At 43.1% G+C, this 27,227-nt stretch overlaps 2 protein-coding genes across 7 annotated transcripts in view; both read right to left on the bottom strand.

Moving 5' to 3' along the window:
- The window catches only part of LOC129817157 (ras-related protein Rab-32-like), a 29,953-nt gene extending 8,844 nt beyond the window's left edge, over positions 1–21,109 (bottom strand). Inside the window, exons 1-2 of the mRNA XM_055872125.1 lie at positions 20,620–21,109; positions 6,539–6,816 (exon numbers count right to left, since the gene is read on the bottom strand). Of these exons, the coding sequence (XP_055728100.1) occupies positions 6,539–6,816; positions 20,620–20,833 (492 nt within the window). The 5' untranslated portion in view covers positions 20,834–21,109. The remainder of the gene's footprint in view (positions 1–6,538; positions 6,817–20,619) is intronic.
- Positions 21,110–21,287: 178 nt separating this feature from the next.
- The window catches only part of LOC129817158 (metabotropic glutamate receptor 1-like), a 63,143-nt gene continuing 57,203 nt past the window's right edge, over positions 21,288–27,227 (bottom strand). For 3 of the 6 annotated variants that reach the window (XM_055872126.1, XM_055872127.1, XM_055872128.1), the window contains exons 8-9: positions 25,154–26,084; positions 21,288–23,816 (exon numbers count right to left, since the gene is read on the bottom strand). In XM_055872126.1, the coding sequence (XP_055728101.1) occupies positions 23,000–23,816; positions 25,154–26,084 (1,748 nt within the window). In that variant the 3' untranslated portion in view covers positions 21,288–22,999. Of the gene's footprint in view, positions 23,817–24,381; positions 24,473–25,153; positions 26,085–27,227 lie in introns of all 6 variants that reach the window. The other 3 variants (XM_055872131.1, XM_055872129.1, XM_055872130.1) reach the window with 3 other exon arrangements.

Below are 27,227 nucleotides of genomic sequence, written 5' to 3' on the forward strand. Positions count from 1 at the left end.
GTGTGAGAGAGAGACAGAGAGAGAGAGAGATTTCCGTGTGAGATTTCCGTGTGTCCATTAAAATGGACATTACACATGGGATCTCACATTTAACAAACCAAACATTAATATATAAATATAAATATATATATATATATATATATATATGTCATGTAAAATCCCAAACTGGTCCGTGCATCAATATCGGTAGATCGTAAAATACAGTATACTTCCCAGCCCTAGTGGTTCAGCACAAATTAAAACAGAAATGTCTATAAAACACACGTGTCGTACTTGCGCACACACAGCTCCATGCCAACCACCTGAGTTACAGCCTCTAATGGAGTCATTTATCTCAGGAACATGTGCTGGTGCATGCTGGCTACTGGCACACCTTCTGTCACTCACATGAACTCACACACACAGCTGCAAAGGATGACAGAAAAGGGAGTTCGGCAGCAGGCACATTTTACATTTGACGAAGCCTGAGATTCCCTGGAGGCTCATGTTTGCCATTCTGTTCAACTGTTAGACAGAAGTGCTCACTGCATACAATCCCACAGAATAACACACACACACACACACACACACACACACACACACACACACACACACACACACACACCTCAATGGCTCTAAACAGACATATATAAAGTCTTTCCTCGCAATGTAGGTTATGAGGTTATCCTAGAAGAAATAACACAGGAAATCCCATGTGGCTCAGTTGGTAGAGCCCGGTCCTTGCAACGCCACGGTTGTGGGTTTGATTCCCAAGGGGGAACCGGTATGAACATGTATGCACTCAAGTCGCTCCGGATAAGAGCGTCTGCTAAATTACAAAAATGTCAAATGAAACCAAGTTTTCAAAGCAGGGAACCTTCTACAGTACCTCAGTATTTGACCGTCAAGATGTTGCAACTATATGGATTGTGTCCCATGAGTCAACACGTGATAGCCTACTGTGTAATGAATGTATATGTACGAGGGTGGATTAGCCTGATTCTGCAAGAAGGAATTCACTCCTATAGCAGAGACGGGGCTAAAATAACTGCCACGCTTTCGGTTTCTAGTGGCACACTTAAGCTATAATCAATCAAAGGACATGTCTAAGCACCAACAGGTCTAACAGCTCAGGATTAGAGCTGGGAAACGCTAAGGGTATCATAACCTCAATGCTGATAGGGACACCGAGTGTGTGGGGTTCTAAAGGGTATCCCTGTGAGCTTTCCATGGGCTGGGGAATGGGGATGTCACTGAGATGTGGGTGAGTGTGCCATTATCCAACCAAAACTCTCAACTGTTGAAACACAACCTGCCCAAACACATTGAGTGAATGGTGCTAGTGTGTGGACATGAACACTGCAGGAGATCACGTGTGAGAGTTAACTGTAATTTCTGCAGGGACTAGAGGTGGCATCAGAATTGCAGTGACAAGCAGAAACTTAACGAACTCCCGGTGAACTGAGACACACACACAGTCCCCAGCTTCATGACAACAGGGCCCCGTTGACCTAATTTTCACATAGATCGGGAGCAATTTCCACACACACAATACTCACAGTGTGTGTTTGTGCATACCAGGGCTTTCCCAGACTAAAAAAAAGAAAATATTGGTCGACCGAGATTCATCCTGTTCTTTTGACCAATCGACCAAATGTTGAAACTTATTTTTCCATATATAGACAGATAGACCCTATGTGTTTAAGAAAATCAACTAAATATGCACTGAGCTTGTCTGATTCTTTATGCACACTGTTTGATTAAATAATTAAGACACACAATTGACTCATTGGTAACAGCGCGATTTTCACACAGTGAGTGCATGTGTGACTGGTGAACGTTGTCTCGCTCTCCTCCCAAATGCAGCGAGAAAGCACCACAGCAAGTGTTTATTAAATAAGTGTACAAGAGTCTGTTCTAATGACGAAAAAAAAAATATATACACAGGGTTGAAGTAGGACGTTTACATACACCTTAGCCAAATACAGTTGAAGTCGGAAGTTTAGTTAACATACACTTAGGTTGGAGTCATTAAAACTTGTTTTTTCAACCACTCCACAAATTTCTTGTAAACAAACTATAGTTTTGGAAAGTCAGTTACGACATTACTGTGTGCATGACACAAGTCATTTTTCAAACAATTGTTTATAGACAGATTATTTCACTGTATCACAATTCCAGTGGGTCAGACGTTTACATACAGTAAGTTGACTGTGCCTTTAAACAGATTGGAAAATTCCAGAAAATAATGTGATGGCTTCAGAAGCTTCTGATAGGCTAATTGACATAATTTGAGTCAGATGGAGGTGTACCTGTGGATGTATTTCAAGACCTACCTTCAAATTCAGTGCCTCTTTGCTTGACATCATGGGAAAATCAAAGACCTCAGGAAAAAAAAGTCTGGTTCATCCTTGGGAGCAATTACCAAACGCCTGAAGGTACCACGTTCATCTGTACAAACAATAGTACGCAAGTACAAACACCATGGGATCACGCAGATGTCATACAGCAAAGGACCTTGTGAAGATGCTGTAGGAAACAGGTACAAAAGTATCTATATCCACAGTAGAACGAGTCCTATATCGACATAACTCAAAGGCTGCTCAGCAAGGAAGAAGCCACTGCTCCAAAACCGCCATAAAAAAGCCAGACTGCGGTTTGCAACTGCACATGGGGACAAATATCGTACTTTTTGGAGAAATGTCCTCTGGTCTGATGAAACAAAAATAGAACTGTTTGGCCATAATGACTATCGTTATGTTTGGAGGAAAAAGGGGGAGGTTTGTAAGCCGGAGAACACCATCCCAACCGTGAAGCACGGGGGTGGCAGCATCATGTTGTGGGGGTGCTTTCCTGCAGGAGGGACTGGTGCACTTCACAAAATAGATGGTATCACGAGTGAGGAAAATGATGTGGACATATTGAAGCAACATCTCAAGACGTCAGTCAGGAAGTTAAAGCTTGGTCGCAAATGGGTCTTCCAAATGGACAATGACCCCAAGCATACTTCCAAAGTTGTGGCAAAATGGCTTAAGGACAACAAACTAAAGGTATTGGAGTGGCCGTCACAAAGCCCTGACCTCAATCCCATAGATAATCTGTGGGCAGAACTGAAAAAGCGTGTGCGAGCAAGGAGGCCTACAAACCTGACTCAGTTACACCAGCTCTGTCAGGAGCAATGGGTCAAAATTCACCCAATTTATTGTGGGAAGCTTGTAGAAGGCTACCCGAAACGTTTGACCCAGGTTAAGCAATGTAAAGGCAATGCTAGCAAATACTAATTAAGTGTATGTAAACTTCTGACACACTGGGAATGTTATGAAAGAAATAAAAGCTGAAATAAATAATTCTCTCTACCATTATTCTGACATTTCACATTCTTAAAATAAAGTGGTGATCCTAACTGATCTAAGACAAGGGATTTTTACTAGGACGAAATGGAATTGGGAAAAACTGAGTTTAAATGTATTTGGCTAAGGTGAATGTAAACTTCTGACTTCAACTGTATATATGGATGATTTATAAAGCCAGGCCCATTTAATAGTTGGGCTATTGATTATAGACCTAATTAAGATGGGGTCGACCAACAGCCTATCGACCAAACAATGGATCAGTCCACTAATATGGGGTAAACTCTAGTGCATACGTATTGTAATACATATTCCTGTGGTGTCTCTCTATGACACATAACTGCCACTTAAAACGAGATTCAGTGCCGCAGGAGGTAAGGGTGATGAAGCACCCCCTGAAAAATCTGAATACAAAAAAAAAATGTATATATATATATATATACACTGCTCAAAAAAATAAAGGGAACACTTAAACAACACAATGTAACTCCAAGTCAATCACACTTCTGTGAAATCAAACTGTCCACTTAGGAAGCAACACTGATTGACAATAAATTTTACATGCTGTTGTGCAAATGGAATAGACAAAAGGTGGAAATTATAGGCAATTAGCAAGACACCCCCAATAAAGGAGTGGTTCTGCAGGTGGTGACCACAGACCACTTCTCAGTTCCTATGCTTCCTGGCTGATGTTTTGGTCCCTTTTGAATGCTGGCGGTGCTCTCACTCTAGTGGTAGCATGAGACGGAGTCTACAACCCACACAAGTGGCTCAGGTAGTGCAGTTCATCCAGGATGGCACATCAATGCGAACTGTGGCAAAAAGGTTTCCTGTGTCTGTCAGCGTAATGTCCAGAGCATGCAGGCGCTACCAGGAGACAGGCCAGTACATCAGGAGACGTGGAGGAGGCCGTAGGAGGGCAACAACCCAGCAGCAGGACCGCTACCACCGCCTTTGTGCAAGGAGGTGCACTGCCAGCGCCCTGCAAAATGACCTCCAGCAGGCCACAAATGTGCATGTGTCAGCATATGGTCTCACAAGGGGTCTGAGGATCTCATCTCGGTACCTAATGGCAGTCAGGCTACCTCTGGCGAGCACATGGAGGGCTGTGCGGCCCCACAAAGAAATGCCACCCCACACCATGACTGACCCATCGCCAAACCGGTCATGCTGGAGGATGTTGCAGGCAGCAGAACGTTCTCCACGGCGTCTCCAGACTCTTGTCACGTCTGTCACATGTGCTCTTGTGCTCAGTGTGAACCTGCTTTCATCTGTGAAGAGCACAGGGCGCCAGTGGCGAATTTGCCAATCTTGGTGTTCTCTGGCAAATGCCAAACGTCCTGCACGGTGTTGGGCTGTAAGCACAACCCCCACCTGTGGACGTCGGGCCCTCATACCACCCTCATGGAGTCTGTTTCTGACCGTTTGAGCAGACACATGCACATTTGTGGCCTGCTGGAGGTCATTTTGCAGGGCGCTGGCAGTGCACCTCCTTGCACAAAGGCGGTGGTAGCGGTCCTGCTGCTGGGTTGTTGCCCTCCTACGGCCTCCTCCACGTCTCCTGATGTACTGGACTGTCTCCTGGTAGCGCCTCCATGCTCTGGACACTACGCTGACAGACACAGCAAACCTTTTTGCCACAGTTCGCATTGATGTGCCATCCTGGATGAACTGCACTACCTGAGCCACTTGTGTGGGTTGTAGACTCCGTCTCATGCTACCACTAGAGTGAGAGCACCGCCAGCATTCAAAAGGGACCAAAACATCAGCCAGGAAGCATAGGAACTGAGAAGTGGTCTGTGGTCACCACCTGCAGAATCACTCCTGTTTTGGGGGGTGTCTTGCTAATTGCCTATAATTTCCACCTTTTGTCTATTCCATTTGCACAACAGCATGTGAAATCTATTGTCAATCAGTGTTGCTTCCTAAGTGGACAGTTTGATTTCACAGAAGTGTGATTGACTTGGAGTTACATTGTGTTGTTTAAGTGTTCCCTTTATTTTTTTGAGCAGTGTATATATATATATATTTATTTATTTATTTTGTACTTTCATTCTGATTTTGAAAAAAAAAAAAAACAAACAAAAAAAAAAACAGAAGTGGGCCTTTAATAGTCCTGTATAAGCGGACCGATATAGCCGTCTGCAGCGCGGGCAAATCCACCCCCCGTTGAAAAAATTTGAATATTCGCAGCACCCCACCTCCAAACTACTTCCCACAGCTATGATCCCTAATATTATAAATGTCATTCAGAATTTCTCGCTAAAGACCTCACCTAACAAACTCCAATAAAAGCTCAAAACTGTTCAACAAAAAGAGCCCGTAAACAAAGCAGAGTGTTTTCAGATGAGGATAAGCATTCAACTGAAGGCATTTTAACATATCTTGGAATGGAAATGAAGACAGCAGCCGTTATCGTTGGGATTGTGACCCTGGCTGGAATTGCTTGACTAGCATGCTTCTGTCTCACCTAACGAATAGTCCCCCGAGTGACACAGAGGGATGTGCTTGTGTTTTCCCACTCTGCTTTTTTTTCAACAACACAGCACAAATAATTGGATTTCGCAGCACGAGGAGCACTGCTAACTAAGGTCCTGATTTAACTCCCCCAAGTCAGGCCTTTACACTTTTATTACATTACCTTTTCATGCTATTTTTGCCCTCGTTTTGATTTCCATTCATTAATCTATTCATCTGTTTGACGTTGCGCAAAAAAACCGACCGAAAAAAAACAGAATGTAACGTGTGTGAAATGTGATTTAAAAATCGGTAAGCCGTGGTGAATCAACCATGCAACTAGACCTGAAAGCACCGGTTTATCCTTAATACGCTGAGGTATGTCAGCCATCTTAAACATGTGGCTTAAAATTGGCAATTTCATGCTACTCTGAGCTGATCTGATTAACAGAGTAAAATGTTTGTCATTGTCTGTTGACAATCCAAGTGTTTTTTTTTTATATTTACTGAAAAGCAACCTGTAAAACATTAGGAAATAACTTCACAAACAAAAACCTACATTTACCTTCAGTTCAAGCCGATACAAAAGCCTAATGCACACACTAACTATACTATTATCTGTAGTATGGTTGCAGCTAATGCTTTATGATTAGGGGAGAGCGCATAGCAAAACAGCAACAGCTACACGCTGTTATAGTCTTATGGTGTAGGCCTAGCGCATGTGTGTGTGTGTGTGTCTGTCTCTCTCTCACCATGGCCGAGGTCTCGAACCAGCCCAGGAAGCCAGCCTCTTTACAGAAGTTGTCCATGAGGGAAGTGTTTTTGGAGCTCTCTTTCTTCTGGTCACACTTATTGGCAAGCAGCACCGAGGGTATAGGGCTCCCATTGGCCAGTTTCACCTTGCTGTCCAAGTCGTGCTTCCATTTGGACACTGCCTCGAAAGTGGAGCCCCTCGTCACGTCGAACACCACGAATGCCCCCACCGCCTCCTTGTAGTACACCCGCGTCATGTTCCCGAATCGCTCCTGTCCTGAATGGGGGGACATGAAAGGAATGTGATCCGTAACTCAATGGCACAGTACGCAGTGCAACCTCGGTGGTCTAGTAGTATCTATGGAGATAGTAAACAGAAGTTGGTTGGTTGAAATGCTCAAATGTAGATATTCAGCTACTGCCCCAAAAATAACACATCAGCCAGGGTCCAAGGAAAAAAGAACATATTGATGTACAAAACATTGAAGTAGGCCTATAGGAGAGGGGTGACCGCAAGTACGCCTTTAAGTGTTGCTAATGAGACCTCAAAGCAGGGCCTGTTCCCTCCGTACTCACACAGGCAGACCTGTGAGAGGATATTCCACTGGTTCCTATACGCCAGGGCAGTGAGCACACCACAACAAGGACCGGCTCTGATATTACTCCATAAAATATCTCACCAGACTCACATTCGAGACAATTAAAAAGGTGCCAGTTTTAGGGAGAATTAGCCCAGTTTACCAATAATGATTTAGACATGGATATCATGTCTAGTGAGGGTTCTCAGTGTTTCACAAAGGCAAAAGTCTCTCAGTCAAAGAGAAGTCTTAATAGTCTTGATACAGCATTTAGAGTGTTAGAGTGGTATTTTTTTCCCTTCATTGTGGTTCCCCTTCCCCACCAAATATGATGAAAACGGATCTTGACCCACTTTTTCCTCACTCTAATCCAAAAAGACAAGCCTAGAAAGAAATCTGCCTCCTCGATAATGAACCCATTCTCTCTAGAAATCTCGAGTGATGCTTTGAAGTCAAAGCAAGGGGGATTACCACTGGGATCTGGGGTGCCACTATCAACTAAAAAGGTTGTTACCAAATCGATAACGGAATCCCCCCCCCCCCCCCCTCAAAAAAAATGATATTCGGCAATTGAATTGTCTAGAACGGGAAATTATAGTCGTCACAAACCACAGTTGGGTTCACAAGTTTGGACAGCGCAGTACAGCACGGAAAAGTAGAGTATAGTTCATTACAGTACAAAACAGAGTAACGTAGAGTTCAGTACAGTACATAGTAGAGGACACTAGAGTTGAGTATACTACAATGTACTCCACTGTACTGTGCTGTACTCTGAGCTTTACTGTGCTGTACTTTGATGCCCAAACTTCTGAAACATAGAAGTCTATGCTAGGTTCAGATTTGGTCCGGTCCAACCAAATGTGGTCTTGTTTGGGGTCAAAGCTCATTAGAATAATAGCCAGTGAGTAGGATAATAGAATAATACCCAAAGATGCAAAGGAGGATATTGTATATTTATACCTTTGTGTACCTATTTAGGTTACATCACCATGAAGAGAATGACATTCATATTATTATCTGTGTAGGACAGATCAGGGACCCATGATGACATTCCGTTACCGCGATTCCGTTACCGGGTGTAAATCCACTCACTTACTGTAGTTCAATAACCAAAAGAGATTATTTCAAAGTCAATGTGTCATATCATAGCCGAGCCCCCATTCTTTCTGCATACATCGTTGAGTTTTTGGAAAACGTGACACAAAAAAAACTGAGGGAGATATTACCAACATTATATTACCAAAATTTGCATCTGCATTCTAACAGATGTGTTTTTGTAAAATGTTCTGTGTAAATTGTTAAAAGTACAGTAGTACTTGTGCATAGAGTCGTACGGTTTGTTAAACTTTGAGATCAATGGTTTTCATTTACAACTGCGACCTGGCCAAGATAAAGCAAAGCAGTGCGACAAAAACAACACAGAGTTACACATAAACAAAACGTAGTCAATAACACAATAGAAAAATCTATCATCTATACACGATGTCAAATGGCAGCCAAGCATCATTTATCATGTCACCTGAATAAGATCCTCCATGTTAAATGAAAAGGAGCATCAATCTCATCACTGTGCACTTTTGCCCCCCTGTGAAATTCATCATAACTTATTTCATCTGTAGCCTAATAAAAACGTCATGCTTCCCCGAGTCATAGTAGGAGACTACAGAACATATCGATATGATGGTTATTATATCAATATTTGCGTAAAAAAGGCATTTCCACCACCGTTTATCGCATAATTAATTTTACCGACAACTAAACATCCCACTGTCTAATGTAATTTTGACTGGAACATTTACCGACAAATTTGCTGTTTTCCATCAGGTATGACATTTTTTAATCAAACATGTACTTTACTCGCATAAAAAAGGTTGGATGGAAACCTGCTTACTGATATTGAACCGCCAAACAAGTGCCTGTTGCATTGATTAAGAATTCGCACAGATAGTCAATAATATGAGGATGAGTGTCCTATGCTCAATGTCGACTGAAGCTTGCAGATCAAAATCCTACCTAAAATCACCCATTCTGTTCCTTCATTTCAACATATACCTCAAATACAACTAAAACTGCACATTCTATTTGACAAGTTAAGTAGAATGGGTATCATGCTTTAAAGCATTTCATCTGTTTGTCTGGCAATCTAGCGGGAAGATTCCAACACAATTGACCCGAACAATTTTACATTTCCCTGAAAAAGGTCCATTGAATTACAGTAATGAGCACTGAACAAAAACCTTGAGAGGAACCAGATTCTGGTGGAGCCCCATCTTCCAAAAATAATTCCCAGGACAAGAGTTTATAGAACCTTCAAGACTGCTGAGGTCACGCAACCAGTGAGTGACTGTTCGCAGAGGTGTATCTCAATGAAGGTGAATCTTTAGGTCGGGGGTTCAATGGGAAGACCCCTGGCTGGGATCACACCCAGCCAGCCAGCCAGGCTGCTAGACCATCACTTCAGTTTTCCACTGAAAGGGTTTCAGTTACTCACAACAGAAATGGATGTTGTTACAGCACACTTCATCCAATTAAATATAACTAATTAGGAGTAGCTCACCTCACATTACAGCACCAGCATGCACATCAGCCAAGTTAAACACGGAATACAGAGAGCAGTTTCAGGAACTTTGATGGCAGTTTTTCCCCCTGAAGGTATACTTCATTATAGGTACTTTACCCAGCCATGTATGGAAAGTGAGTGGTGCGTTGCAGTGCGGCTGTAGGCGAGGGAGTGAATACACTGAGGAGCCTACAGACCTGCTCAGTAATTGCTCATAATTGAGGGTCTAAATTTAGTCGGTTTAACCCCAGGTGAATTCACTGGGGACACGGCACAGTAGGAAGGAGAGACGATCGGTTGAAATAAGGCTTTCATTTCCAGGCCTTTTGGTGCCCAGAGATTCATTAGAAGAAGTCTTAGAAGAAATAAAAACCCTGAAAAAAGAACCCGACTTTAAAATGTTTTCCAGACATATTTCTTGGATTTCAATCAACAGGCTCCACACAGAAACACTTAAGGCTCAGGCTCAGTCTGACATTTGCGGGAAAATGGTTTCCAGTATGAATCGAATGAACTGGGTAGTCAATGGAGTCAAATATTGACAGAACAAGTGCTCGGATATTTTCAAAATGCCAGCTATTTGTTGATGAGAGACGAAAGAGGAATGGTAAATGAAGATTTTCTGAAAATCTGAGGAAAACACATTGAGTGGTGTTCACAAAGCTGAAAACCACATTAGTCTGAATACAGTGAACATATAGAGAGACACAAGGCCAGTTGCAGGGAACATTATCCAGTTATGAGTTTCATAACATCGTAATTGATTTCTGCACAGTGGTGAGAAGAGGAGGAAAGATGAAGTGACCTTAGAGAGTTTCACTCCCTGGTCCTCACTCCCAACCTGGAAACAGGTTCGCAATACTGTACATACCGAACTTTTAAAAGTCTGTTTTCACTATAATCAACACGATGCCGGCAAAACTAAGGTTGTTGTCGGTCCATTTCCGGCATGGGCCACACGTACTGGTTATGTTGACAATGACCTGAATTCTGGAGTTACTCTGGATAGGAGCATCCTTGTGGTAATGAAACTAATAAGTAGCTCGGCTATTAGGTTGTGTTAGCCAATGATTTCACCCGTAGACATAATAAGCTCCGATGTATTGGAAGCCATTGGAAATTGATCTCTTCACTGACATCCTAAAATAAGATGGTGAGCTTAGGGCTGAATATTCAGTGCTACTCAGATGGTGTGTGGTCGATAAGTGAGCGTTGCTATGCTGTAGGAGTAGCCCTCACCTTCCCAGGGGAAACAGAATGAGTCGAAACGCTTCTTAGGCTGCGTCTAACACAGGCAGCTCAATCCTGATATTTTCCCCCACTAATTAGTCTTTTGACCAATCACGTCAGATCTTTTCACATCCGATATTTTTCAGAGCTGATCTGAATGGTCAAAATACCAATTAGTGAGAAAAAAAAGACGTGTAAACACAGCCATAGAGATTGATTAAATGGATCAATTAGCCCAGTACACACACACACACACACACACACACACACACACACACACACACACACATTACCGTGCACACAGGCCCACACACGCACAGGCATGTGTACAGCATAGTGATGATTGTGGTTTGTGCTGAGATGTTCGGCCATTAGAGCCATGATGAGGTTCAATGGTTAGACAACAGACGGCTTGTTATCTATTCTACTGTAACTTCCAAGGCAGTCTTGAAAGAAGGTCTAACCCCCGATGGCACAACCTCGATGTAGGCAGCGATTCAACATTGTTAAGGAAGAACAGGATAACACAGTGAGCTTATGGGAAGAAATACGTGTCATGTGCTGTAATTGAGAAATTCTGTAACCTAATTAGCATTCCGACGAAGGGTATGAGTGTCTCACGGTGCAGGCTACAATAATGAGCCGGAGACTGTAACGACAATAAAGAGTCAGGACAGGTTGGCCATTTACTGGTAAACAAGGTTTGTTTTTGTGTGTGAGATTCTCATATCGTTTTCTAATCACTTCCTGAAGTGGAATGCCAAGTCTGTAAAACTAGAATATTTACAAAAACTGGGAGGAGAGACGATCATTAGGGAATTCCAGTACATTTACAACTTGGCTTTCCACATTATTAATATAAAACCCCAAACAAAATAAAATAGGAAGTATTGCTTAAGACCCTGTGAGACCACTATCAATGAACTGTAGGCAATGTTACTCCAAGTAACTTACCAATGACTTTCATTGAATATATTTGAAATGCCTTTAGTGTACAGCGATCCATATTGCTATTCCGAGAGGGAAAGTCATCTTTTCTACAGATACATAATGGTTAGGGTGTCCATCTCTCCTCCCCTTGATCCTTGTGGGAGTTGTCTATGAAAGTGGGAAGAACAGATGGAAACACTGAGAAAAGAGAGAAACTCTTCATCATCCCGTGCCCTAGCAACCCAAGTTTCCTCTACGGTCTCTGTCGAGATGCTATCTGTGGGTGGGTTGCCATGGAAACTATCCAAGCTAGACGTGGCAGCGGCAACGAAGGCACTGGCAGTCTCACCAGTCGGTTGTTAAGAGGCTTAGGGCTGTGAACCAACCTCCACAGAAGTCCACAGAAATGCTGGCCTAACGTTTCTCTGGCGGAGATACAGTAAATATGGTGGTCATTACGAGACAGCTAGGGCCAATAGAAGTTTGCATCATGCAGAGAGTGGCAAAGGAGAAGCTGGAAAACAAAGAATATGAACATTGCCACATAATCAAATACTCTAAAAGGGTAATACCCTTGATGGACTATCCCCAATCTTCCTCTGTTTCACCCCTTCCCCCATTATTGATTTCCTTTCTTACCTCCCCCTCTAGAGAAACAGTGAGGTGGGTGGCCCTTCTCTCAGGATGTCTAAATCCTTGGCAAAAGGTGCTGGCTTACTTACTCCACTACCACCCCATGGTTGTAATCATCCTGTCCATGGCTCAGACAAGCCCAGATGAGGGCAGCTATTCTGGACCAGAGGGGGCGGGCGAGGCCCAGGCCTCACGCTGACTTCCAACGTACATCCATTTTTCCACTAGGCCCTGATTACTATCATTCCATCCGAGATTGTAATCATTATGGGCGAGTAAGGACGACATTGCCTCAACGTTGGTTGGTCCTTATCGTTGCCATGAGGACAAGCCCACCCACTTATTCTGCACGATTAAAAAGGCTTAAAGAAGAACTGAACTCGAGAACCAACTTCTCGTTGAAAACGGCATGTGTGACATCGATATTATTCAGAAACAATTATTCCAGTGACAAAATTGACTAAATGTCCAAGTAGGTACATTTTGGTCATAAAGTCAGTATCTTCCAAAACTTAGTTTTGTGAGATTTAAATACAAGAGTTTGTCAGGACTTGAGGGCTGGATTTTGATTTCGACAATGCCCACTAATACAGGATAAACAGCTGCGGTGGATGCACTCCAATCATACCACAGGACACACTGACAGTGAGAACAACCTGCCCAGCAGATCAGATTTCATAAAACCAGTGCTTAATCGGAGCCAGATCCTGCACCTTTTAGTTTTGGAATGTTTCCTTCCGGAACCTATTTGCCACGATCTGGTACCTATCATGTAAAAAAAAAAAAAAAAAAAATAAAATCTTCACTGTTTGTAAAAAAACTAAAAGCAAGTTCATTCGAGTCGCCTCCTCTGTAATTCTCCTGCCCCCTCAAAAAACGTAATGTGAAAACGTGCTGGACATTCTATGAATTGATTCATGTTGGGCTGGCCAGAGTTGATGGTGTGCGCAACACTGTAACCTCGGGACCAACGCGTGTGCCTGTGTCTCTCACAGAACTAGAATGGGATTCACTTCCTAGGATTCCTCTTCCACTCTGTGCTCTGATAAACACGAGCCTCCGACTCAGCGTTACACTTCATGTACTGACATAGAATCACATCCCGCGGGACGGGTGCTGGAGGTGCTGCAGCGTCCCTGACAAATTGAAATAAATGTGCCAAAGTTACAGAATTACCGCTGTCTGTTCAGAAATAATTCACAATACTACACTAGGAGTAAGCCTATATTTTAGCCACAGAGGATCAATAGCTTTTTTTTTTTTTTTTTTTCATTTTTAAATGCCTAGCTGTGGATTGTTAAGCCCGATCATAAGGCATAGCCGACAGTCGGGAACGTGTGGCAAATCTGTCAGTGAACAACATTCAGCCTAAACAGGCCATTTGCAATATTTGAAATACAATGTGGGAAAACACAGGTTGGAAAGCAAATGGCTCCTGCTAAAAAGAGAATTCTCTAATCAGTCTGTAGACTACCAACATATGTCATCAACGTCCAAATAGTCGAACAGCATCGCCGGTAAGTGAGTTTCACATCATTGGTTGAGTCAATGTAACTGGAAAGCATTTTTAGGACTATAATTTCCTCCTCATATCGTAGCCTACAATATGTGCCTCCACACACCTAGGCTATTGACAGATTCAAGACATGGTCATTTTTATTGATCTCAGAATCGGTTTGTCAGTGTCAAAGTAGCCTGTCATTTCGATCACTTTGTGCGTGACTAAATACGATTCAGCTAAAGTCTCCAGTCGTGTACAATGACACAGAGTTGCATGAAATGTGTTATAAAAAGGCAACATTTTTCCCGGACCCTAGGCTGCAAAAATAATTCTCCATGTGTGCAACTTCTGCAAGCAACTCCATTCAACTGCTCTATGCCACTAAGGAAATGTGATGATATGCATGCAATTCTTTATTTTAAAGATTTTCCGGTACCTAAGAGCCCCGCAGGTAACCCCCCTCTCACGCTCCCTTTTTGTTCCGGCACCTCCTAACAGATTAAGCACTGCATAAGACAACGTGTTACACATTGTTTTACTTGAGAAATACTGCACCTAAAACATTATAGCGAGATGTCAAATGGCGTGAGTAAAACCTCGCCTGCAAAAACGCATTTTTAACGACAGATTTCTTCTCTTAGATTCATTCTGATTATTTTCAGGAAGTGATATTGGCTTTGTTCCTATTGTGTCTCATGGGGTGACAAATATCAGTAACTGCCACATCGAACCACATAACAGAAAAACACATGCGAAATCTTTAAAGACTGGTCTTAATGACTTGGCAATACACCTCTCACTTTCTCTCAGTTTCACTCCATTATTCCTTCTCTTCTCTGACTCCTTGTCATCCTCACCGTCTCCAGCCTTGGTGTACAGGTGTGAATGATGAGTGTATCTGTGTGTGGGAGGGTGTGTTTAAATTGTGTGTCATCCCCCTGTGGGTGTGAGTGTGTGTTTTCTCTCACAGCGTCTCTAGCAATGACATCAGTAAATGTGAATGAGGAACTGTGTGTTTGTGTGTTTTGCCCTCACAGCTCCTCTGGTAGAGTGCAATCCGGCTGTGAGAGACACTGTACCAGAGGAGGCTGGTGGGATGAGTTACAGGAGGACGGGCTCATTGTAATGGCTGGAATAGAATTAATGGTATCAAACACATTCAACATATGAAAGCCACGTTTCCCTCCGTTCCATTTATTCCATTCATTACAACGAGCCAGTCCTCCTAAAGCTCCCCACACCAGCCTCCCCTGCACTGTACCATACCCACGTCGGTGTGTATCTCAACGCTGTCCCACTCTCTCTCTCTCTGGGTTACCGATCAGAGCTAGTGACAGACAAGCAGGTTGTTGTGGTCTCAGCACCACCAGTGTGTGATGAGACCACCATCAATCAGCAGTCCTCTTTCACCAGTCTTGGTGAAAACTGCCTGTCCTGTCGGTCTCTGCCTGTCTGCCACCAAAATGTGTGAGACTTGGCTTTTCGGAGGGGTTTTGCAGTTCTCTAGTCCTATATCTGGCTTCAAATTCAACCTCATTCATAGTGGATTCAACATACTTCACGACAGCTATACCGTGCATGTCCTGGCCCCAATCGCACAACCTCATGATTGGATATGAAGCCTCACAGACACACATAAACACGACCCTTTTAATCTCTTAAGACTCAAATCACAGAGCCCTTACTCAAGGCCCTGTCTGTAACTGCTGGCTAATGACTAACTTGTAGTCTCTTTCTCAGCTGGCATGCGTATGATAGGGAGTCAACTGTGTGGAGGATCCTCAGAGGTTGAAGGGGAGGACCATCCTCCTCAGTAAATTTCATAAAAATAAGAATAGTTAAACATTAAAAGATTATCCTTTTTAAATAAAACTATACTAAATAAATTTGCGTCACCAAATAACTGATTACAGTAGCCTCAAATAATGTTTAACAGTAGCCTCAACAGCACTCTATAGGGTAAAACCATGGTGGACAGCTAGTTTCCATCCTCCTCTGGGTACATTGACTTGAATACAAAACCTAGGAGGCTCGTGGTTCTCACCCCCTTCCATAGACTTACAAAGTAATGACGACAACTTCCGAAGGACATCCTCCAACCTATCCATCAGAGCTCTTGTAGAATGAACTGACACATTGTCCACCCAATCAAAGGATCAGCATAAGCTACAGCTAGCTAGCACTGAATAATTGACCCACAAAGAGAGAGAAAGACAAGATAATGTCTTAAAACAATTAAGGAGAAGCAAGAGAGATAGCTGGCTATGTTTCATAGTATTTTTCTTTCTCACTTTCACTTACAGTTGAAGTCAGAAGTTTACATACACTTAGGTTGGAGTCATTTAAAACTTGTTTTTCCAACCACTCCACAAATTTCTTGTTAACAAACTATAGTTTTGGAAAGTCGGTTGGGACATCTACTTTGTGCGTGACACAAGTAATTTTTCCAGCAATTGTTTACAGACAGATTATTTCACTTATAATTCACTGTAACACAATTCCAGCGGGTCAGAAGTTTCTATTTAGCTAGCTTGCTGTTGCTAGCTAATTTGTCCTGGGCTATAAACATTACCGTAATTTCCGGACTATAAGCCGCTACTTTTTTCCCACGCTATGAACCTTGCGCTTTATACAATGACGCGGCTAATTTATGGATTTTTCCCGCTTTCACAAATTCATGCCGCCAAAAAACTGAGCACCGTCACATAATGTGACGTAAATTGAGCGCGCTCAAACTTTCCATCATTCTGATTACGGTAGTCATTTTGTCACCCTCATCATGGCAAAGACACGGAGAAATGCATATGATGCAGCTTTCAATTTGAAGGCGATCGATCTGGCTGTTGGAAAAGGAAATAGTGCTGCTGCACGGGAGCCTTAATGAGTCGATGATAAGACGTTGGAAACAGCAGCGTGAGAAACTGACTTAGTGCAAAAAGACAACAAAAGTTTTCAGAGGAAAGAAAAGCAGATGGCCCGAACTAGAAAATGAGGCTTGGATGACTTTGCCTCCGGATGAAAGTGAGGAGAGCGCAATGAAAACGATCCAACATCGGATGAAGCAATTCTGAGGCTATTCAACTCCGACACCAAAGGAGATGACTTCAGTGGTTTCAGTGCACAGGAGGAAGATAGTGACCAAGGACTTTCTTGGTAGGCTATTGTTTACTGCTATTTACAAAAAAAAATTTTTACAAGCCTGTTTCGTTAAAGCCTATTTATTTTTGTTACAAGCCGTGTTTCGTTTAAAGGCTGTGTAAAGTTCATTTGTTTCAATGTACCGGTAGGCACCTGCGGCTTATAGACACGTGCGGCTTATTTATGTACAAAAAAAAAAGAAAAAATTAATTCAGTGGGTGCGGCTTATATTCAGGTGCGCTTAATAGTCCAGCAATTACGGTAAGTTGTCATTTTATCCGAAATGCACAAGGTCCTCTACTCCGACAATTAATCCACACATAACACGGTCAACCAAAGAATTTCTAGTCATCTCTCCTCCTTCTAGGCTTTTCTTCTCTTGACTTTATGTTGCGATTGGCAACTTTCATAAATTAGGTTATTTACGGCCACTGACCTTGTTCGTCTTAACCAATGAGGAGATGGCACGTGGGTAACTGCTTCTATAAACCAATGAGATGGGAGAGACAGGACTTGCAGCTCGATCTGCGTCACAAGTAGAACTAACTTCTGTTTTAGCCCTTGGCAAGGCAGACGCTTGTTGGTGCAATAATTGAATAATGATATGTTGCAACGCTCGCGCACGCAACACGAGCAGTGTAGTCATCCTGTTAGTTGACTGAGACTTTAAACAGCTTGGAAAATTCCAGAAAATTATGTCATGGCTTTAGAAGCTTCTGATAGGCTAATTGACATAATTTGAGTCAATTGGAGGTGTACCTGTGGATGTATTTCAAGGCCTACCTTCAAACTCAGTGCCTCTTTGCTTGACATCATGGGAAAATCAAAATAAATCAGCCAAGACCTCAGAATCTTTTTTTTGAGACCTCCACAAGTCTGTTTCATCCAATAGTACACAAGTATAAACACCATGGGACCACGCAACTGTCATACCGCTCAGGAAGGAGACGCGTTCTGTCTCCTAGAGATTAACGTACTTTTGTGCGAAAAGTGCAAATCAATCCCAAAACAACAGCAAAGTACCTTGTGAAGATGCTGGAGGAAACAGGTACAAATGTATCTATATCCACAGTAAAACAAGTCCTATATCGACATAACCTGAAAGGCTGCTCAGCAAGGAAGAAGCCACTGCTCCAAAACCGCCATAAAAAAGCCAGACTGCGGTTTGCAACTGCACATGGGGACAAAGATCGTACTTTTTTGAGAAATATCCTCTGGTCTGATGAAACAAAAATAGAACTGTTTGGCCATAATGACTATCGTTATGTTTGGAGGGAAAAGGGGAAGGCTTGTAAGCCGAAGAACACCATCCCAACAGTGAAGCACAGGGGTGGCAGCATCATGGTGTGGGGGTGCTTTGCAGGCAGGAGGGACTGGTGCACTTCACAAAATAGATGGCATTATGATGAGTGAAAATTATGTGGATATATTGAAGCTACATCTCAAGACATCAGTCAGGAAGTTAAAGCTTGGTCGGAAATGGATCTTCCAAATGGACAATGACCCCAAGCATGCTTCCAAAGTTGTGGCAAAATGGCTTAAGGACAACAAAGTCAAGGTATTGGAGTGGTCATCATAAAGCCCTGACCTAAATCCTATAGAAGAATTGTGGGCAGAACTGAAAAAGCATGTGCGAGCAAGGAGGTTTAGAAACCTGACCTCAGTTACACCAGCTCTGTCAGGAGGAATGGGTCAAAATTCACCCAACTTATTGTGGGAAGCTCGTAGAAGGCTACCCAAAACGTTTGACCCAAGTTAAACAATTTAAAGGCAATGCTACCAAATACTAATTGAGTGAATGTAAACTGCTGACCAACTGGGAATGTGATGAAATAAATAAAAGCTGAAATAAACATTCTCTATTATTATTATTCTGACATTTCACATTCTTAAAATAAAGTGGTGATCCTAACTGACCTAAGACAGGGAATTTTTACTAGGTTTAAATGTCAGCAACTGTGAAAAACTGAGTTTAAATGTATTTGCCTAAGGTGTATGTAAACTTCTGACTTCAACTTTAGCTAGCGAATGCAGCTAGCTAGTTTAGCCTACGCAAACACAAATCCAATCAAATTTTGGCTCAAACAGAGAGGGTTGCTATGTTGGCTATGGCTATCGAACACTGGAACTCTTCCAAGTCAAGGTAAGCTTTTGGTTTTGTTAATATATTGCCACCGGGCCCCGCCGGTGTAACAGCTAAACTGCTTGCTAACTCTACTGCATCATTGTAGCGTTACCAACGCATTCGTTCTATTAGCTATGTTGACTATGGCGTTAGCTAATGTGGTGACAACGATGTAGACTGTGTGTAGTGGTTATCGGTTATGATATGAAGGTTTGGGTTGGAAAGGTTTTTGTGCCTGGTCACAGACAGCTGACATGTTGTGCACTGAACTCTTCAAGCAAAGGGAAAAGGTGAGAGGAGAGCACGTAGATGCAATATATAATTATGCAATGAGCAAAATTATCATGCTGTTTGTATGTGGCTGCTATGAAAGTGAACTGTGTTTGAGTGTGATCAAGGGTGTACTGTAGGCTACTCATTCCACCGATTCTGTTGATAAACGTTTCTTAAAACGGAACGGGATAAACATACCTGAATTTGTCCAATTGGAACTCTCGTTTGCAATTATTGGACTAATGATTACACCTTAGATCAGCTAGATGCAGAAAAGAGAGTGCAAGGCGATATTGAATGTGTCACGGTCTGTCACCTTGATTGCTCAAATTTCTCTTCAAATGTGCACCTATGTTGTAAACTTTCAATTCATAGGCTAGGTTGTAGCAACATCATGATGGGTATAGGGAAAATGAGAGCATTAATGTAGTAGCCTAAACCTATCGATGTTACATTGAGCTGGGTGAATGGAATATGAATGAGTCATCCAATATGCTGTAGTAGAAAGACAATGTTCAAAAAAAATACCATCACCGACCAGCGACGGGCTGGCAAGCATGACTTAGTTTGGAAAACATCCCACAAACTAGATTGTAGGCTATTATTGAGAGACAGTAGGGCAGGCGTTCTTTCCGGTCTGGCATAACCAACTGTAACTCAACATGTAGGGATGAGATGCCAATGACAATGGACTGACGTTCGATTCTCGACAGACTCACTTCCCACCGGGCGGGTGATCGAGCGACCCCCACATTACCTACATTGTTTTATGTTGGTTACCCTGATCATAACACCGGGGGAAACAACAGACCAAACCGGTATTTTCACATAAATATGCACGTGCCCCTGTGTACAAAGTATGAAGCCCACGTATGTAAAAAAAAATATATATACATAATTACTATTGCGCTAACAACATTATTTGCTGTGCAGTCGCGTAAACACGTGTGCAATTCAAAGCTTCCCCTCTAGAATTGCGCAGTCACCACACTCGAGCACTTTTCAGAAAGTGGACAGGCTACTTTCACCAAACAATGCATAGCATAGGGTAAGCCCATTTGTAGCATCTCAATAGTCTTGATATATAGAAAATGTGCATCCATCCGTCTTACCTGCGATATCCCATAGTTGTAACCTCACCAGCGTGTTGCTGTCCCAGTTGATAACTTTGAGCGCAAAGTCGACCCCAATAGTCGCTCTGTAGTGTTGGGAGAATAACTGATGGACGTATCTTTTGATGATGCTGGTTTTCCCCACGCCTAACTCTCCGATGACAAGGACTTTAAACAAGTATTCCTTGCACTCCGATACCGATCCGCCTGCCATAGTCTGAAAGTCCGAATGACTTTCTCAAATTCAACACCTTGTTTTTCTCTCACACGATGAGGCAATGGGAAACTGTTTCTGTGCTGTTTGGAAATATGGTAACTAACTGCATTAGAAAGTGCTCTACTTCCCCTCCTACTACTTGTTCAAAAACACTTATCATATGACACGGAGTCATAAGACCCGGAAATGTCTAGTGTCCAAGTAAAAAATAAATAAAAATGTGCCTCCTCCTCCTGCGTTTACATGGTAACCATGAGTGCTTTGTGTGTCTGACGGCCAAACAACAAATGTGCTAATAATGCACATTTGATAAGCAATCAATACTTTAAAATAAATTGTAGGGCCTATTTGGACCAAATTAATTCCAAAATTGAGCAGGGCTGTCAATTCAACGTACCCCTTAACCCCTATAAATTAAAGCATTATGAAATCATCCAATCAATGAGTCATCTTACTATAAAAGGTTTTTATTTTACAGCATTTTTCGCCTTGCCAAAAACATGTAGGACTATCTCATTCTAGCTGTGACCTTGTAAAACGTGATCCCTCTGTTACTTTACATTTAAGAAATGTTAAAATCTTCCAACAACTTACACTAATAGACTAAATATAACATTTTGTAATAACAATTACAATACTATAGAACTATACATACTGTATATGTGTTTTTATACTTTGGAGTTGCATTCTCGTAAAGTACTAAGAAGCGTATGATCAAGTAAACCAATTCAACTGCAATTTTATAATACAAAACCTAAACTAGATTGAAGCACATATAATCTTACCACAAGAAGCAACTATCCATTGGTACGCTTTACAACTGAATAATTTCAAGAGGATACGGCTAACTTGAAAAGTTACCCTAAATCAATGCCAACACAGCTCTTCCACAAGCATCTGTAAGACGACTTTTAAAACGTAGAAATAGTTTCACATTCTAAATATATACACATTTACTGATATTACAAACACACCATCAGTGTGAGAAAAAAAATGAGAGATGGCTAAACAATATTACAAACTTTGAAAACATACACAAGTATATTTCCATTACAATGACACAGCGGCCTCAGAAAACATTTAAAAAATATCATCACACACACACACACAGTATGGAAAACAGAACCTCATCTTCATAGCATCCTGTGTGAACCAAACATGTCTCAGGAGTGTGTTAAAACGTATAATGCCATAACATTACAGTCGCCTACAATCAAGCCCAACACGTAATGTAAAATACTGTACACAATCTTAGAATCTCCTGAAGATGCCTTATCAGCAAACATGAATGCAGAGAACTGGAAAACTAATTTGATTGGCACAATAAAAACCATGTTGCAACGTATTGCATACAGCGCAAATACCCAATCTTCAATTTCCATCATATTATGTTATTGGGGCCCTGTATGCAATGTCTGAGACACATAATACTGCTTATATACTATACTGTAGCCTACCCTGCGGTTCATAGAGTTTGTTTCTTATCAGAGAGTAAATGTTTGAACTGCAATGAGGTTAGTAGTAAAAGTACTGGTAAGCTGAGAAGAGTACTTCATATTGAGGACTAAGTCTTTATGAAAAAAGGCAAAGAGAGTCTTTTGATCCAGCTGTGTCTGCTACACATAATAATATGAGCTCAACTGCACAGGTACAGTATTGGACCAAACAGGCAGTGCATTGTGGGATCTTGGTCCCTGTATCTCACCGAAATCATAGGATAAGATCCGAGCACCTTATACACAGCCTTCCCTCCATTTGTCTCATAGGCTATTTAAATGCACAACAATAGCAAAACAAAATCATATAGCTAAAGCCTTCATTGTGATTGCCAGCTTTGCTTAATCCATTTGGCACAAGAGCCAGGTAGTTTTGGCACTGATCCCAGTCTCAAAGTTTGCAGAACGGTTGGTGGGGACTCACAGCCCTTGAGAAACATGATTGCTACTGGACTATTCCATTTATTTTCATTTTCTCTCACTTAAACTCCCCCATGACATAAAATGTCTTGTAATATAATCCAAGCAAGCAAATGACAGAACAAACGGAGCAATGTATAAATAAATAAGCAAATCAATTATCAAATCGTTGATGTTACATCTTAGTAACATGGTGTGTTTGTGTGTGCGTGTGTGTGTGTGTGTGTGTGTCAGTGCCTGGTGGCTCTCACAGTGTGGAGGAGCTCCGTCTGAAGTCCTGGAGGATGATGGAGGAGTAGGCAGAGCTCGGGGGGCTGCAGAGGGTCGACTCAGAGATGGGGGAGCCGGGAACCGACCCGGCAGAACACACTGAGTCCCTAAAGGGGGAGGGGGGAGACAGAGCCAAGGAGTCCTCCAGGGTCAGCTTACTCTGAGCTAGCTCCTCTTCTCCCTCCTCCTCGTCATCCTCCTCTGTGTAGCTGTGTAGGAGGTCCAGTGCCTCCCCCTCAGCCTCCTCCAGGGGCGAGATGAGGTCTTCCCCTCCAAAAGAAGCCCCACCTTGCAGGGGGCAGGAAAGCTGAGAGAAGGTAAAGCCTAGGGGTTGGTTGGTGGAGCTGGCCTGGATGCCGGAGGCACCCGTTGTGTCGTTAAATCCAGGGATATTGGAGCTGTGCGTGTCCACCATCACCCTCTGCAAGGGCTCGGTGGTTAAGTGAGAATAAGAGGGTGGCTCCTCTGAATCCTTCCCGTGGAGTGTTCCAGAGTGGGAGTGGGGGGCAATCCAGAGAGGGCGTGCTTCCTCGTCCTCCTCCTCCGCCAGGTTGTACAGAGCCGTGGTGCCGGGGTGAGGGAGGTGGGGGTCTGTGCCAGGGCTGTGTTGTTGGTGGTGTGGGTCGCAGCTGTGGGGGTCGACGGGGGCATTAGTTAGGGGCCTGATGACCGCCGTCTGATTCGAGCCGGCTTCCTGTTTCCTCACATGCACAGACAGTCTGTGCCACACATTCCCCCCCCTCTGAGGGTGTCTTGCACCTGGTTCAGACCATGACACAGACTTGCCATTAGAACTATGAACGAGATAAAGACTGCCGTTACTAACAGAGACAACCCGGGGGAAGGGTTAGTCAACAACAACAACACATAGCACAATAGAACAGACCAGCAGCAACGCAACATTTGTCTACGCATGTTAAAATACGCTCAAGACTTTTTAACAACATTATTAACAGGCAGCAGTGGTGTGGTTCATTTGTGAGCTCCAAGTGGGATTGCATTGACTAATCTGGGAATTTACAGTAACTAAATACTTTGATTCATAATTTCATAATGTGCTGTTTGAAGAGCATTATGAACCATAGATGGCTTAATTCAAAGTACTTTGAGCCATCTACCAAATTTAGACCTGTTTATCTAAAGTAAGTGTTTATCAAGCTGAGATGGGCAACATGCACTTGTAAAATGTTTCTGGTGCCTGTACTGTCTGACACAAGGTAATAACACAAGGCTTTAGCGCTGTGCATAGCAGGATCCGTTAGGTTAGTCTCTCTTATGTGATTCGTGAGGGAGACAAAGAGGGTTTCATGCTTCGAACCGGGATAAATGTGAGGACAATTCAGGATAAACTTAAATCACCTAAACCAGGGGTGTGCACATCTTCTTCCCTTGAAGGCTGCAGTGTCTACTGGCAGTCATGCATACCTTGTCATCACCAACCAGTCTGGAGCTACGAAGAAAGATTAGTAGACCCTCCTCCTACTAACTACTGAGACATTCTTTTCCAAAGACACTGCAGACCTCAAGGACAGGAGTTTGCCAAGCCTGTGTCTAAACATGAGCCTGTCAGAGTCAACCTCTGTCCATTGGAAGTGGTTAAGTGGGACATATTAGAGCAAAGGTGAGAGACAACACTCAAAGACAACATTCTCTCATCCCCCATCTCAATCCTTACTTTAGACACTGTCAGTGTTTTTGCTGTGGAACACCTATTAGGAATCCTGTTTAAATCTATACTTTAATCATCATACATGAAATATACGCTCCCATTATTTTGTGCTAATCTTGCAATCTGACTGGCTTTGAAGTTATGACCAGTTCTGAGGTAAATCAATATGTACTATCTCAGGATTAAATCTGTGAATCTGATGATCTATCATATTTTGTTTTTGATTGGCTTATCTACCAAGGAAGTGTATAGTCAAGCACAACTCATAATTCATCATATTTGGGCAGAAAAAAACAGTAGAATGACAGAATAGGGCATACAAGCTCTAATTCTCTGAAACATACGTTTATTGTAGTCGCAAGACTACTTTTGGATCCAAACGAGTGTGCAGGCCCTATTCTATCCTTCTATATGCCCTCATCTCTAGACCCTGAGTTCTGAACATCACTGAAGGTTACTCACTTGGTGCTTCCGTTTTCGTTCTTCTTCCTACGGAACATGTTGAGAATGCTCTTGCTCTGCTGAGCCGCCTTGCCGTCTCCCACATGCATCCTGACTACATCGGACGTGGTGAATGCGCTCCTCACGTTCCTCTCCGGCTTGGCGATGATGATGTACATCTTGGGCGAGAACATGCACCCCAGCGCCACGGTGACGCTCAGGCTCACGGAGAAGGACGTGGTGATGATCTTGTAGTTGGAGCCGAAGTAGATGGGCACGAAGGCCAACCAGATGATACAGGTGGTGTACATGGTGAAGGCGATGTACTTGGCCTCGTTGAAGTTGGCCGGGACGTTGCGCGTCTTGAAGGCGTAGTAGGTGCAGCTCATGATGAGCAGGCCATTGTAACCCAGCGGCGCCACCATGCCCACCGTGCTGGTGTTGCAGATGAGGTAGACCTCGCGGATGCTGGGGTAGTACTTGATGGGCATGGGCGGCTCCAGGATGATCAGGGTTATCTCCAAGATGAGCTGCAGGCTGATGAGGAAGAAGGAGATGACTACTTGGGCCCAGGCCGACATGAAGCGGGGCTTCTTGGTGCAAATCTTCTTCTTGCTGCCGGCCAGGATGCGGGCGATGCGGTTGGTTTTGGTGACCAGCGCGGAGTAGCACATGGCAGCCGAGAGGCCCACTAGGAGGCGCTGCAGGTAGCAGGAGGTCACGGTGGGATGGGCGATCAAGGTGAAGGGGCAGATGTATCCCAGTAAGACGCCAACCAGGATGATGTAACACAGCTCGCGGCTGGATGACTTGACCACGGGCGTGTCGCGGTACAGCATGAAGATTAAGGTTACCCAGAGGGTGACCAGGATGCCCACGCAGGACAAACACACCGCCACGATGGACTCCACATCTGACCAGTCCAGGTACTTCAGCGGCAGGGGCACACAACCTGCAGAGGACAGAGGAAAGGAGAGACGCTATTGTTGCCTATATAATCATTGAAGCATGTCAATTGTGGAAAAGTAATAGGAAGGACTATAAATGGAGAAGAGGGGAACATGGGTGTACTGAAGAGAGGGGGAGAAGATGAAGGCAGAGGACTAGTGAACAGATTTAGAAATGTGGGAAGTCAAGAGGTATATAGGGAAGATCATAGCCCTTCAAAGATGGCCTAAAATTACTCAGGAACAAACACATACACATGCTCCAAATCTGTCAGCATGCTTATGCTGCAGTGTAAAGTGTCTGTTTCTGTGTGTCTGTGGCTGTCCATCATGTCGCATTGGTGGTGATTTGTCATCCGACACACACTTAGACTCGCAAGGGCTTAATGAGAGAAAAGTGACATCCCCAGACTCATCTTAAAACCCCTGAATTACACAGCGCTCCTAGCTAATAGCATTACAGTCAGAGCCACCACAGGCAATGCCTGCCTACGTCTATGCCATCACAACCAGCATCATTTAGCCCTCATAAACCAAATCACATGTATACAATTACTAGTTAGCTAACTTAATGCAAAATCTCATCTGGATATACAGTGCCCTTCACTAATACTGGCACCCTTGGTAAATATGAGCAAAACAGGCTATGAAAAAAAATCTTTATTGCTCATCCTCTTGTTCTTTCATACAAAATATTCACAAAAATTGAACCTTTACTTAAAGTAAAATATTTTAAAGAAAAAATACATTCTTATCATAAAACAAATATTTTTCTCAACTATATGTGTGCCACAATTATTGGCACCCCTTCATTCAATATTTTGTGCAACTTTCCTTGTCTTGTCCTATAATGCGTAACGAGGTTGGAGAACACATGGCAAGGAATCTGAGATCATTCCACCATACAGAATCTCGCCCGATCCTTCGGATTCCACGGTCCACACTTGTGGACTCTCCTCTTCAGCTCATCCCACAAGTGTTCTATGGGGTTTAGGTCAGGGGACTGGGATGGCCACGGCAAAACCTTGATTCTGTGATCAGTGAACCATTTTTGTGTTGATTTTGAGGTGTGCTTTGGATCATTGGGCTGCTGGAAGATCCAACCGCGGCCCAGTTTAAGCTTCCTAGCAGAGGCAGTCCGGTTTTGC

Source organism: Salvelinus fontinalis, chromosome 20 (assembly GCF_029448725.1).
Source record: "Salvelinus fontinalis isolate EN_2023a chromosome 20, ASM2944872v1, whole genome shotgun sequence".
NCBI classification, from domain to species: domain Eukaryota; kingdom Metazoa; phylum Chordata; class Actinopteri; order Salmoniformes; family Salmonidae; genus Salvelinus; species Salvelinus fontinalis.